This window comes from Zonotrichia leucophrys, chromosome 1 (genome assembly GCF_028769735.1).
Source record: "Zonotrichia leucophrys gambelii isolate GWCS_2022_RI chromosome 1, RI_Zleu_2.0, whole genome shotgun sequence".
Lineage (NCBI taxonomy): Eukaryota > Metazoa > Chordata > Aves > Passeriformes > Passerellidae > Zonotrichia > Zonotrichia leucophrys.
The window spans coordinates 113896301-113908644 of NC_088169.1; the positions used below are offsets into that span (position 1 = coordinate 113896301).

General features: G+C 35.1%; 1 protein-coding gene across 6 annotated transcripts in view; it reads left to right on the forward strand.

Moving 5' to 3' along the window:
• ARL13B (ADP ribosylation factor like GTPase 13B) overlaps positions 1 to 11846 on the forward strand; it is a 33271-nt gene extending 21425 nt beyond the window's left edge. For 3 of the 6 annotated variants that reach the window (XM_064728127.1, XM_064728137.1, XM_064728156.1), the window contains 7 exons: positions 849 to 954; positions 3238 to 3440; positions 4392 to 4485; positions 5617 to 5833; positions 6206 to 6322; positions 6761 to 6829; positions 9756 to 11846. In XM_064728127.1, coding sequence (XP_064584197.1) covers positions 849 to 954; positions 3238 to 3440; positions 4392 to 4485; positions 5617 to 5833; positions 6206 to 6322; positions 6761 to 6829; positions 9756 to 9832 — 883 coding nt within the window. In that variant the 3' untranslated portion in view covers positions 9833 to 11846. Of the gene's footprint in view, positions 1 to 848; positions 955 to 3237; positions 3441 to 4391; positions 4486 to 5616; positions 5834 to 6205; positions 6323 to 6760; positions 6830 to 7538; positions 7583 to 9755 lie in introns of all 6 variants that reach the window. The other 3 variants (XM_064728161.1, XM_064728166.1, XM_064728147.1) reach the window with 2 other exon arrangements.
• The last annotated feature ends 498 nt before the right edge of the window (positions 11847 to 12344 follow it).

Consider the following 12344-nt stretch of genomic DNA (forward strand, 5'->3'; position numbering starts at 1 on the left):
TGTCTGGTTCCAAGACCTTCTGCCCCTGAGCTCATGGATGCCAAATATTTATTTTCCTATCCAGAAAATGTCGCTAAATTTCAGAGGAACATTATTTTAGTGGAATTCCTTTATTAGAGAGAAGCAAGTACAAATTTTGTATTTTCTAATAGTGCTATGCAGAACTCTAGTTTGGATTATTAATGTTATAAAAAGTGCAAAATAAGGATTGTAAATTGTAAATTAATGTCTGTCTTCTAGAGTACTGTTTCCTATCATATATAATTGACAGGACACTGATCTTCATCTTACAGAATACTTATTTTGTGAGTTACATGGGAGTCTTGCTTTCCTCCATTTAATAAAATATAGTTTTTAGAGCCCTTCATGCAAGCTCTTCCCTCTACACTTTAAGTTTTACTCAGGAAGAGCAAATTCAAAACATTGTTAAGCATCAGAGAGAAATGCTGGGTAGCAGGAAGAGCTGAGATGATCCTGAAGCACTTTTAAACAGGGAAATGCTCACAGTTTGGGAAGTTGCAAAACTGTGAGCTTTCCTCCAGAGACTCCAAGATGTAAAGCAGGATGGTCTTTTATGTCCATTTTCTTAACTGTAAATATAATTGCTTTCTCTAGAAATAATATTAATTTATTACTAAGCAGCTTGGTGATTGTCTAACAGGATCTGATTAAAATGGTGCATAGGCTAACATGCTTATTGAGTAGAAGAAATGATTAAAGCTGAAACAAGGAATTTCATCTTCTCTTTCTCAGTCTTCTTCCTAGTTTTGTCACCAGCTCAGCTTTTGGAGATGTGAGAGCCTCTCTTGTAGCAGGATGCTGAGTGTTTGTTTTGATGTTCCCTCCAGGCTGGCAAATAAGCAGGACAGAGAAGGAGCTCTGTCAGAAGCAGATGTGATCGAGTCCTTATCTCTGGAAAGGCTGGTTAATGAACACAAGTGTCTCTGTCAAATTGTAAGTAGATTTTAAGATACTCTATTTTCTCATATCTGTGTAAAGCTTCCATTAAGGTAGGAAATTAGGCTCCATGGCATAAAACTGAAATTTAGATGTAGTATTCATTGTCCTGTTAAGAAAAAACCTAGCAGGAAGTCATTGTGGGGGGAGCCAAAACCAGGAGTCTTTATGAAAGCTGCTTAATATTGGTCAATATTTCAGATAATATATCCAAATTAGTAGTCCCTGAAGTTTTGCTTTAGGCCTTTGTTTTAATCTCCCAGTGTCTTAGATAGGGCTTTACTTCCACAATCTTTTCCTGACGGCAATAAAAAACATTTTGAAAGATAATGAGGGTTATGGTGTTATTAACCAAGATAAGAAGGCAGTTTTGCAGAACCATTTAAGCTTTGGATTTTAAAATTAAAAAATAATTTTAATTCATTAGGGAGATTTGCAAAATTCATAGAGCACTACATACTGCTATTATTTTCTCTAATAGCTGAGTTAGAGCAGGGCATAGCTCTGTTTATTATGTCATGATTATCTGAGTGTTTTTCTTCTGTTAGGGAGCTTTGCACTATGCACATATAGCAATCATAAAAATTAAATTTGCAAGTTCATCCTTGTTTTTTTTTCCAAGGACCTTCTGTGCCAAAAAATGTTTTCTTGAAAAATATTCAGTAAAAGATGACCTGGAAGATACTAGTGTATTCCAATACATCTGAATTGTTTAATTTCTGACATGCTGTTCTTGTTCTTTATTTATATTTTATGTGTAATTAGGAAAGACACCAGATCACACACTCTTAGGAGTGTTTCATACTCTAATGGACACCTTCTTTACCAGGCTCTTCCAAGATAAACATGGTCCCAAATTCCTTCAGTAGGAGAGCTCCTGGGGTCAGTTTAAACAGAGGCATTGGGAAACAAGATGGAAAGTTAGGCAATGACCAAAAAACCTTTTGTTTCTTCTTGTAGTTAGTTTTCCACTGGATCTTTAAATTTCACCACAAAGTATGAAAGCAAAAGGAAAGAGTAATTTGTCTTGCTGTTGGACAGTGTCAATGAAAATGACCTTCTTCTTTTTCTTATTTAATATGTCTGTATATTCCATTTTTCTGAATTTTTATATTTTGTAACCAAACTGCAGCAACAAAAATTTTGGTGCAAACTGAGAAGAGCATTGCCCCAGTGCTGGCCAGTATTTGATCTCAGTTTTCTGAGAGAAACAAGTTGTATACATCTTCTATACATGTCCTTCCTGAGTAGGTTCTGCTAGAGGGTATTGCAGGGTTCCACAGTGAAAAGGACTCATATTTGAGCCTTAATTTAAACATAACTGGTCAGTTGGTTTTTTTCTGTTCTAAATTGTACATTTCATATCTGACTGTGGTGCCATTTAAATCCTTGTCAGATGGAGAAAGCACTGAGGGTTTTTCAGATGTTGGCATTGGAGAGGCTCTTTTAATCTTCATAAACACAAATCCTGAACACGATCAGTGTGAAATATCATCTCTACATGTCACACACAGTGCTGGTTCTATTCAGTTGTTACTCAGAGAATGTTTTAAAAGACACATACAGTGTTCCAAAACAATCTGGAAAACAGCTCTCAGGAGATTCTGAGAGAGTATTGTTTCCATGTTCCAAGCTTGAGTCAAGTCCTGCCTCTTTTCTCCCAATTAAAGCCTATTTTACTTGTCCTCCTGACATGAAAAATTAAGAGGAAATTATTTTTTTCCTATTTGCAGTTTCACCTTATGTTTTTGAAGGCTATTGTCCTATCTCCCTGAAGTGCTTTAATCTCAAGAGAGGCACTCTTGGTCCTTCAATGTTTTCTTACCAGATGTGTTCTCAGAACAATTTCAGAACTATTTTCTCAATGAGGTTTGTATTTCTCTTTCAACAGATTTGCCTAGATCATGTTTCTCTCACTTGCTACTGAGAGTATAATGACAAAAAGCATTACTCCAATTGAATTGCAGTGCCTGTTCTGATGTAAAAAATTGGTTTGACAACTTTTCTGTCAAATTCACAGGAGATTTTATTTACCCCCGAGGTGCTTATGAACATGTTGAATTTTTTTTCATGAACTGAAGCAAAGCTGATTCTCTTTGATCTCAGATTTTTCCATTTTGATTGATAAATCTAGCATGGACTATTCATAACCCATAATTCAAACCCCAAGTGTTTTACAAGCTTCACAGTCAACAGTCATTGTTCAGCTAATTTCTTGTTTCCAGTCAAGGAATGTGTTCTGAAGTGCAAATGTTTCCCTCCTTTTCCATATATTTACAGGAGCCTTGCTCAGCGATCATGGGCTGTGGGAAAAAAATTGACAAATCAATCAAAAAGGGATTATTTTGGCTTCTCCATATCATAGCAAAAGATTTTGATGCCTTAAGTGAGCGTATCCAGAGAGACACTACAGAGCAGAAGGCACTTGAGGAGCAGAAGAAACTGGAACGAGCTGAGCGAGTCAGGAGGATACGGGAGCAGAGGTATTTCCTGTGATCCCCACTCCATCCCTTCCTCCCTTCTCTGAGATATCTGGGTTGTTCCTGTGCATGGATCTTATGGGAAACAGGCTGTCCAGGATTTAAAGCTCACAAGCTTGAAGTTTTTGCCTCTTCATCCCCTTTATTTGATTTGCTGCATGCTGGAAGTGTACTTTGAGAGTTGTGGGATAAATTTGGCCTTACTAATGTAACTTCACAGAAGGCTAACCTAAAAAATAATTCCTGTGGTTTAATCTGAAGTTATCTTCTAAAATAAAGTATTAAGTTTGACTCTCTAACCCATATGTGAATATCAAAGACTAGATATGAAAATTTATTCAATACTATGGTTAGTAAACTTCAGGATATCCAACAGGTGAGGCATGAAGGAACTAAAGATGATGCAGTGAGGGAAAGCAGGATAACTGATTTATTACTCCCCTTCAAATCCCTTTCTGGTCTTTAGCAGCCTGCTGTGGTGCCTGTGAAGAGGTGATGTGAATAATTTACTGGGGCATTCTTAAAATATTTGCTGAGCACCCCTGTCCTCTCCTCTGCCTTATGTAGGCAGAGAATTTGAGGCTCCGTTACTGTGAGAAGTAGCTGGGAAGTATTTGGCTGTTTTGGTTTGAATAAGCAAGTAAATTACTAAAGTACATTTTAAACAGCTGCAACTTGACATGGTCTTCATATAGATTTCACAAATTTCTAAAAAAATGGTGGGCTCCTAATCTGCCACACACAAAGCCTCCTGACCATGTTGGATTGTGTTGGGTTTATGCCACACTGAGAGATGTAGTGGGGAGGGCAGACATTGTTCTCTATAAAATTTATAGCTTATTCATAATTATTTATTCATTCTCTCTCTTTCCCCTCCCATTGCCCCCAAAAAACACCCCCAAAACCAAACACCAAAACCACTGAAACAACACAAACCCAACAACAATGCTAAAGGGAAAAAGAGGAAGGAAATGCACCTGAGGAGGAAGACCCTGAGCCTGGGAAATGTGGAAACCCCTTCCAGCCTATATCTGCTGTAATCTCTGAGGTAGGAGAAATTGTTGAAATCTGGATCTGGTTAGAACTACCACTAGCAAATGTCTGAGAGGCAATGAGAAAAAGGAGAGAGTTGTTCTAAGTCTGTCTGCACAGCCCTTTTTTAATTCTTGCTTTAATCTTGGCAGCCTTGTTTTCTGTGCATTGAATCAATGTTTTAGTGATAAGAAAACCTCTATTATTGATTAGGGAACAAAAGTTTTGTAGACACAGTAAAATAAATGTAAACACATGACTGAAAACATTTCCTAATTAAACTCCTGGGATTCAGACGTGGAAAATATTCAAGGTCTATTAGTTTCTTCTGAGGTGTTTTAGTGATGTGGTTGAGTCATATCAAATCTTCCTGACTTCTTAATTTATTCAGATTTGTGAGCATAACCTCTTTTCAGTTGAAAATACGCTCTTGAGAATTTTTTATTAATTTTGAAATATGAAAATCACATTCATATTAATGTTTCCTTAACCTACATTTCTGAGTTCATATTTTTTTTTATTCAGTTGCCTGGAGATAACACAATCTAAAGAAACACGTAAACTTTTCCAGGAAGTAATTCAAACATTTGCTTTTTTCCAAGACAAAAGCACCCATATCCACAGAACATGTCAGGGCAGCTACATGCACAGTAATCCATTTAGTAATAACATCAAAAGCAAGAAAATAAAGGTACAGGTGGGAATATTGCAGAGATGGTGATTTAGTGATACAGAATTATGAACCAGCCAGTTGCCACAATAGATATTTATCCAAACTAGGATAGCATTTTCTGGTGTCTTAAGCTCTCTGTATCTGTATTTTTTTTAACTAACACATTAAAAAAAAAAAAAATCTAGTTGAGGAGGAAGAAAGTAGAAGGTTGTTTTGGCTTTTTTTTAATAGGATCAAAAATAAAACAAGAAAACAGGCAATAAATCTAAAGATCCTTTTGTTTTATAATTCTTCCTCTGGATAGGACATTGGAAACCTAATTTCTTCATCTATTTGAAAATAAATTCTATGCTAAATGCATAGAATTTTTGGATATTCTGAGAATATTTTCATTTTTAATAACTTTTCTCTCCTACTAGTCAGTTTACAGCATTAGAAGTCATTTTAAAAAATTCTCGTCCTTTTTTTTGTTAGAATGAAAAACAGCTGGAAAAGGAAAAGAAGAGACAAAAGTTGGAGACTGAAAAGGCTACGATTGTCTTGAAATCCCAAGCAGAGCAGGACCGCTTATCAAGCAGCAGTAGCCAAAACACAAATGACAGCAGGCTAGAAAGGTCCAACTCTACAACTGCCCAGCTTTTGCAGCATGCAGAGGAGAGTGACCAACAAGCCTCAGAATGCCTTGACTCAGGTAAAACTGCTGCCTTTTAAATCATTTCGTGGGATTTTTCACATCCTTCTTCCTTCTGTCCATGTTATTTGTCATGATACCACAGACCCATGGTGTCATCTATTGGAAACATAAAAACACCAGGAGTAGGTTATCTAAGTTGAATTTCTTTATGGAAACATAGATTTTGCATATACTTTATGCCCACAGTTTATTTTCTATAGCAAAATGTTGTGTGATTTACATTTCCCATAATTTTATGTCTAAGTCTGGACTGAAAGCTCTGATGTATCTCCCCAACAATTGTATTAGAATCTTATGTAGGATATTACCTGAATATAACTGTAGGATATATAATGTTTGGGGTTTTGTTTTTTTTTCTGTTGGATGTAGATAACAATAAGAAAAAAAGTAAAAAACCAAAATTAAAAAGGGGTCACAGAGTAGAACCTGTTAATGCAGAGGACTCTCTTCCCAAGAATCCTACACCACCAGCAGCCCTTCCACCAGGTAAGTGTAAAAACAGTAATTCATGTCTCAATTTGTAGTTGGTAATCCTTTAAAAGTCTCATTTGTGAAGGATGAAATGGGACTGATTTTCATACAGAGAGGAGCTACTAAACCTTCCTCTCTAGAAAATCTTTAATGCAGTTTCCCACTTTATGATGTGAACTTCCAGCAGTATTGATTTGGCCTGTTCCATGGAGAAAACATCATTTTCCCAAAAGAAGAGCCAGCAACTTGATTAGTCACTGAAGTGATTAAAAATAGCAATATTTTTAAGATGAAGCATTTTATTTTTTGAAGTATTTCATTGTTCTTCACCATGGATGCAATGTAGTGCATAGCTTGGGCATTTCTAAATGCTTTGAATTCTCCCAGGGAGATGTGGGGTCTGTACAGCTCAGAATAATCCAGAATGCTCTGACAGTTTCTGTTTTCCTGTAGTTGGATGGGGAACTCCCAAACTTAATAGACTTGGAAAACTTGAGCCTCTTGGTGAAACACATCATCCTGGTAATTGAAAGTATTTGGAGCTTTGTACCTTTTTAAACCATTCTCCATTGTCCATTCACTTCTACATTCGTTCTTTGTCTGTTTTTCATTTCTAAATTCCAATTTTCATTGACCAAAAGCTTTCCCTTTCGCTTAGTAGAAAGCATCTTTTTGATTTTTTCAAGTCTGATTTTTTTTATTAGGAAAAACAATGAGTTCTCTCCAATTTCCTCATGAAGTTTCAAGTGGTATGGGATATTAGAAGTTGTCAATAATCTGAAGTTATTTGCACCTAAAAAGTATCAAGTGACACATTGCCAAGAGTAATGGTGCCAGTTACTTGAGTCCAAACGCATACTGCATTTAAAATGATAATTTTTAACTGGAAATACCAAGGTGCAGTAAGCAGTCTTGATTTCTTGCTTTAATAATTACTATTTTCTATTTTTGGAAGATTGTGGAAGACTTTTTCATATGTTGATAGTACATTTTTGAGATGATAGCTTCTTCATTTTTCTTACATTTTTATTCTTCAAATTTTGAAAAGTGAATTTGGAGACATCTGGAACACAAGAACAAGGAGCTTTTCTGCCAGAGAACCAAAAAATGCCTGAAGGGGAAATAAGATTTCTAAACCCAAAATATTTATTTCTCACAGGAAGGAAATTCATGTGCTTAAAATGTGATTTGTAATGTTGATCCTAAACCCATCTTGCTCTTTTTTTTAAAGGCAAATAGAGAGAAGGTGACAAGAAATGAAAGCCAGATGAAGAGGTAGGGAGGGGAAGAAAAGGAACTCAATTTTTATCTGTGCCTAATGGAGGTGTTGCATTCTGTAGGAAGAGCGTGGGTGGGACAAAGAGGAAAGAACCTGCTTAAGCTAGGTGTTAATTTGTAAAATAAGTACAATTATTAAATAATTTTGGAAGCTGAAAATGGCAAATATGTTGGTAGGGAAATTATCTCTTGACTAGAGGTGTAAGAGCAAACTTGAAGTACTCAGAATTTATAGCTAAATTTAAGGCATTGCCTACTCTCTGGGAGATGTTTTCTTATTTCTGGGAATTTTGAACCACTCACAAGATTCACACTTGGAAATCCTAGCAAGAAAACTGCTATTAGGAAAGTGCTATTTATAAATGAGCAAAGTTCTTCACATTCATAGCCCAGCACTGTCACACCTTTAGTTAGGTCCTGATTTCCAAAAACAACATTTATTTATTTATTTCACTTGCTTAAATCAACTGTGGGGTTTTAACTCTGTCAGTTTGAGATCTATAGAATCAGAGAAATATTGAGATTGGAAAGGACCCTTAAGATCCTTGAGTTCCACTGTGAATCCAGCACTGCCAAGTCCATCTTGCACTGAATTAATTTCCTACCTGGCCTTGCCCATTTTCTCTCACACAACAGTGTTTTTCAATGAATTCTTACATATTTTGCACACTGAGAATCTGCTCCTCACTGGAAACTCAAAGTTTCCCTAAGACCAGCGGAGCCTACCTTGGATTCTTTTTTTATAATAATCCCTAAATTACATCTTTCTGAAAATCAACTTATTTTTGGTTGTCCCTTCAGCAAAGAAGTAAATCAGTGTTGATTTTTTTTTTTTGTTCCCCCACCTTTGCCCAAATTAAAGGTGGGTTTAAAAGCTTTTTCAGACATTCAAACTTTGTAATTACACTGAAGATGGCAATTTTTCCAGTCCTGCCAATAATTTTGGCACAACATGAGGTGATGAGTGCCTGCTTATTGTCATTGAGGAGGATACATTTGCAAGAATGTTAAACCTCTTTCATTATAGGAGGCAAAATTCTTTTCCAGTCCTGAAGTGCTCTGCTAGACCTCAAAAAATGGATGAATAAAACCATCCAGTGGACAGATTTTCATTGACCTTTGAATCATTTGTTACAGTTTTCTTGCAGCTGTAATTAGTGCTATTGAAATCGAAATATTTATGACAATAACATAAAAGTGTTCTTATTTTGCTGACCAAATGTAAAGATAATTAAAATCTCAGTCCTACAGACAGCTCCACTTATTCTTGAAGTGGTATAGGCCAGTTTGTTTGCTTTTGTTAATCTTTACAATTCTAACAGAAGTTATTGCATCTGTAGGACAAGTGGGATATATTCTTCTTGCAAAATGATGATTTATTCAAGCTGAATTTTGTGTTGGCAGGCCATCAAGGCTTTCTTGGGGAAGAGGTGGTCTGTATAAACAGAATTGAGATTTGAATGCTTCAAAAAGCTGCTTTTTTTTTCTTGATTTCTGCCTCTTTCCTCTTACCATCTTGCATATTTTTTTGTTTGTGAAGTGCTTTGCATGTTCCAGTCTGCATGGTTTTTTGACTCTACATCCATTACAAATGTTTGAGAACACTTGTTACTGTCTTCTGATGTACTTATGAACTTTGTCTTGTACAATTTTACCACTTTGAATTCCTTTATTGACTAAAGGAAATGCTGCAATTTTATCTACAACTTCTGAAATAGTTATTTTAGAGAGTTATTTTGGCTTGGAAGAAAAATGCTATGCATAAATGGTTCCAAAATTTTCAATTCTGCTCAGTATTACTGTCATTTAAAACTATGTAGTAATGCAGTCTAATATGGAAACATACTAAGTTCAGTGTTTCATTTTTCAGTGTTATTGTACACTTTGAATTTCTCCTTTCCTATTTTTAGGGATGTTTACAGATCCCCTTTGGGCTTGATTTTGCAAATGCTGATGCATGTATAACAAAATGTAATTAAACCCTCATTTGGCCAATCCATCTCTAGACATTAATTAGCACTAGGTTTGAAAGTTTGCTTGGAGGAATTAGCTCTAAACTCATAGAATACCTGGCTTTCATTAAGGAAGTAATGTAGTAAACATTGTTTGAGCCAGAAAGGGGATAGGTGACAGATTGATGTGTTTTTCTGCTCTGGAATTTCTTCCACAGATTTCTATGGCAAGCCTCTGCCTCCGCTGACTCTACGCCAAAGACCCAACAGTGATACCCATGATGTCATTGCTTGACTGGAGCACAGAGAGAATTTTAAAAAAACATAAATTAAAAATCCTTTTTTTTTTTTTTTACCCTTGAAGGAAAATTTTTTATGTGACATTTGATCAGTATGTGGCAACTAAACATGGAGTTCATCCTGTTGTGCTTAATGGTCAGACTTTATCATTTATTTTTCACATCACCAGCTCTTCTTCAGGATTTATTTGGTTTACTTGTGAAAAGACATGGCTGTAAACCTGAAGAAAAACACCTTCAAGATCCCATAATACTGGATTGTACATTCCCACCGAGACCTTTCTCCAGGTGCTGTGCAGGTGTTGGTATTTTTTCAGGGAATAAATTATTCTAAAGCATTTTGTAAGATTCCTGTATGATAGGATGAATATAGAAAGGTTAAACAAATATTGAATATATTTTTCTACCTTTTTATAAAACAAGTTGAAAGTTTGAGTGGAGCTCAGTTCCTGCTACCAAGGGAATGATACCTAGGGAGCATTATAAAGCTGATAGTCAAGTGCATAAAAATAAAGTGTGTTTGACTCTTATATTTCTTTTACAGTACCAATACCTTTTCTTAGGTATTACACTACATATTTAATATTTCTGACAATCTGAAGCAGAGGGTACGATAGAAAAATGAAAATAAATATATTTTATACAAAATAATGCTATTTGAACTATCCGGAGGTTTTCTTACCTGTTGTTTTATTTGTTTTGTTAACTGAGTTTGACATAGGTAATAAATTCTGTGGAAAAATATAGAGTGAATGCTGTATTGTCTACTACAACAAACAGGAAAATTCACATAGAGGGAAATGTGCACTAATCAAATCATCAATTTTGACAGGAAACTGAATCAACCAGTATGCAGATGACCTCCCTCAGTTTTTAATCTCAATAATACTAAAATATCATCTTGCAAACTGAAGAAACTCTGTGTTTTTAAGGATTTCTTTAACACTTCCATGTCATGTGTTGAAAATCACATACCAGTTATACCTAAACAAGAAGGGTTACAATTTGTTATATTCCTGTTTAAATGTTTTTACTGTTTCATGAGAGACAACCAGTGGTGTATTTGTAAAGGTTCATTGTTCTGCCACTTAATGACAGACAGGAGGAAGCCCCCATTTGGGGGTTTTTTGGAGAAGCAGTATTTGGTAATTTTCTATTATGGTCTGTCATCAATAATGTGGTTTTACCAAAGGAGTTTAGATGTTGAAACAATGTGATGTGTTACGTGTTCAGCACTTTGATATTGGAAATCCTCACCGTGCACCCCTTGCAGCAAGGAGTTGCACAAACATCTGCCATATTAAAATGAAATAATGAAGAGTTTTAAAGAGTAAAGTGGAATCAGTCTTAAGGATACTAAGTTTGGAATAGATGGAGAGGTTTATTCCTCTATGTTTGCTAGTGTAGAGAAAGAAGGAAACAATTTCTATGTGACTACCAGCATGAGAATACTTCTGTTGTATTCTAATAGTGGAACATGATTCAGTGGAATTATTCTCAGGATTTGGTCTTTTTCCTTTCAGACAACACAATACGAAGTGGAGGGGAGGTTGCACAAAAATTTATATGTGCAATCTCCACTTTACTAACACTAGTTTTGTTACCACTTAAGTTTTTGGCTTAAAGGCTCTACTTTTGCAGACTTACTTTTTACAGCTTCAATTTCTAGGAATGTATTACAGTTTTGTTTTCCTTCTTTCCTACAATAAATCATGGAAGTCTGTATTAAAAATAAAGCTAAATACTGCTGTGGTAACAAATTTGAGAAACTAAAATGTTGATGCTTATATATGAACTGTGTGTTGTGTGTGTGGACACATGTATCATTTTTGATTTTTGCTTTTAAAAAAAATTTTACCAGTATGTGACCAATGTACTCAAAAAGGTTTTATAAGTTTTTGTTTTATTAATATGCTTTGTAATTATTTACTATGCTGGGGGTTTTTTCAGTAATTTATACTGCTATGACTTTTTATTTGCTCAAGATGACATGTATAGAATAAAACTAATGCAAAGCCTCAACATGTTTCCTGTGTTTACTATTTTGTGGGAGTAAGTCTAGTCTATAAATATTTAAGGGCTACAAGTCTCATGTTCCTAAAATGTATGAAATAGAGTCCTTATAGACAGAATCTTTGCATATTTTTGCAGGAGAAATGTGATCACATTTAGAATATACTGATAGATTGGCAATAAGTTGAGTGTATATGTATACCTATAAAAAGCTTTGATAGTGCACTTAATATTTGAGAGATAAAAATTGTGCAGCTGCAAATTAAAAGCACAAATTAGATTTTGCCAGATATTGTCATCCATAGCATGACTTTCAAAATGTATCAATGCATGCAGCTAAGAGTATTTGTGTTTAAATAGAGGAGTGTTAAGAACACAGAAATTCACTATTTAAGCAGAACATTTTGTATTATCTGCATCTAATGTCTTGAATACATTTTAGACAAAATATTTTAAAGGTAAGTTAAAAAGTATCTTCTAAGAAGGAATAGTAAT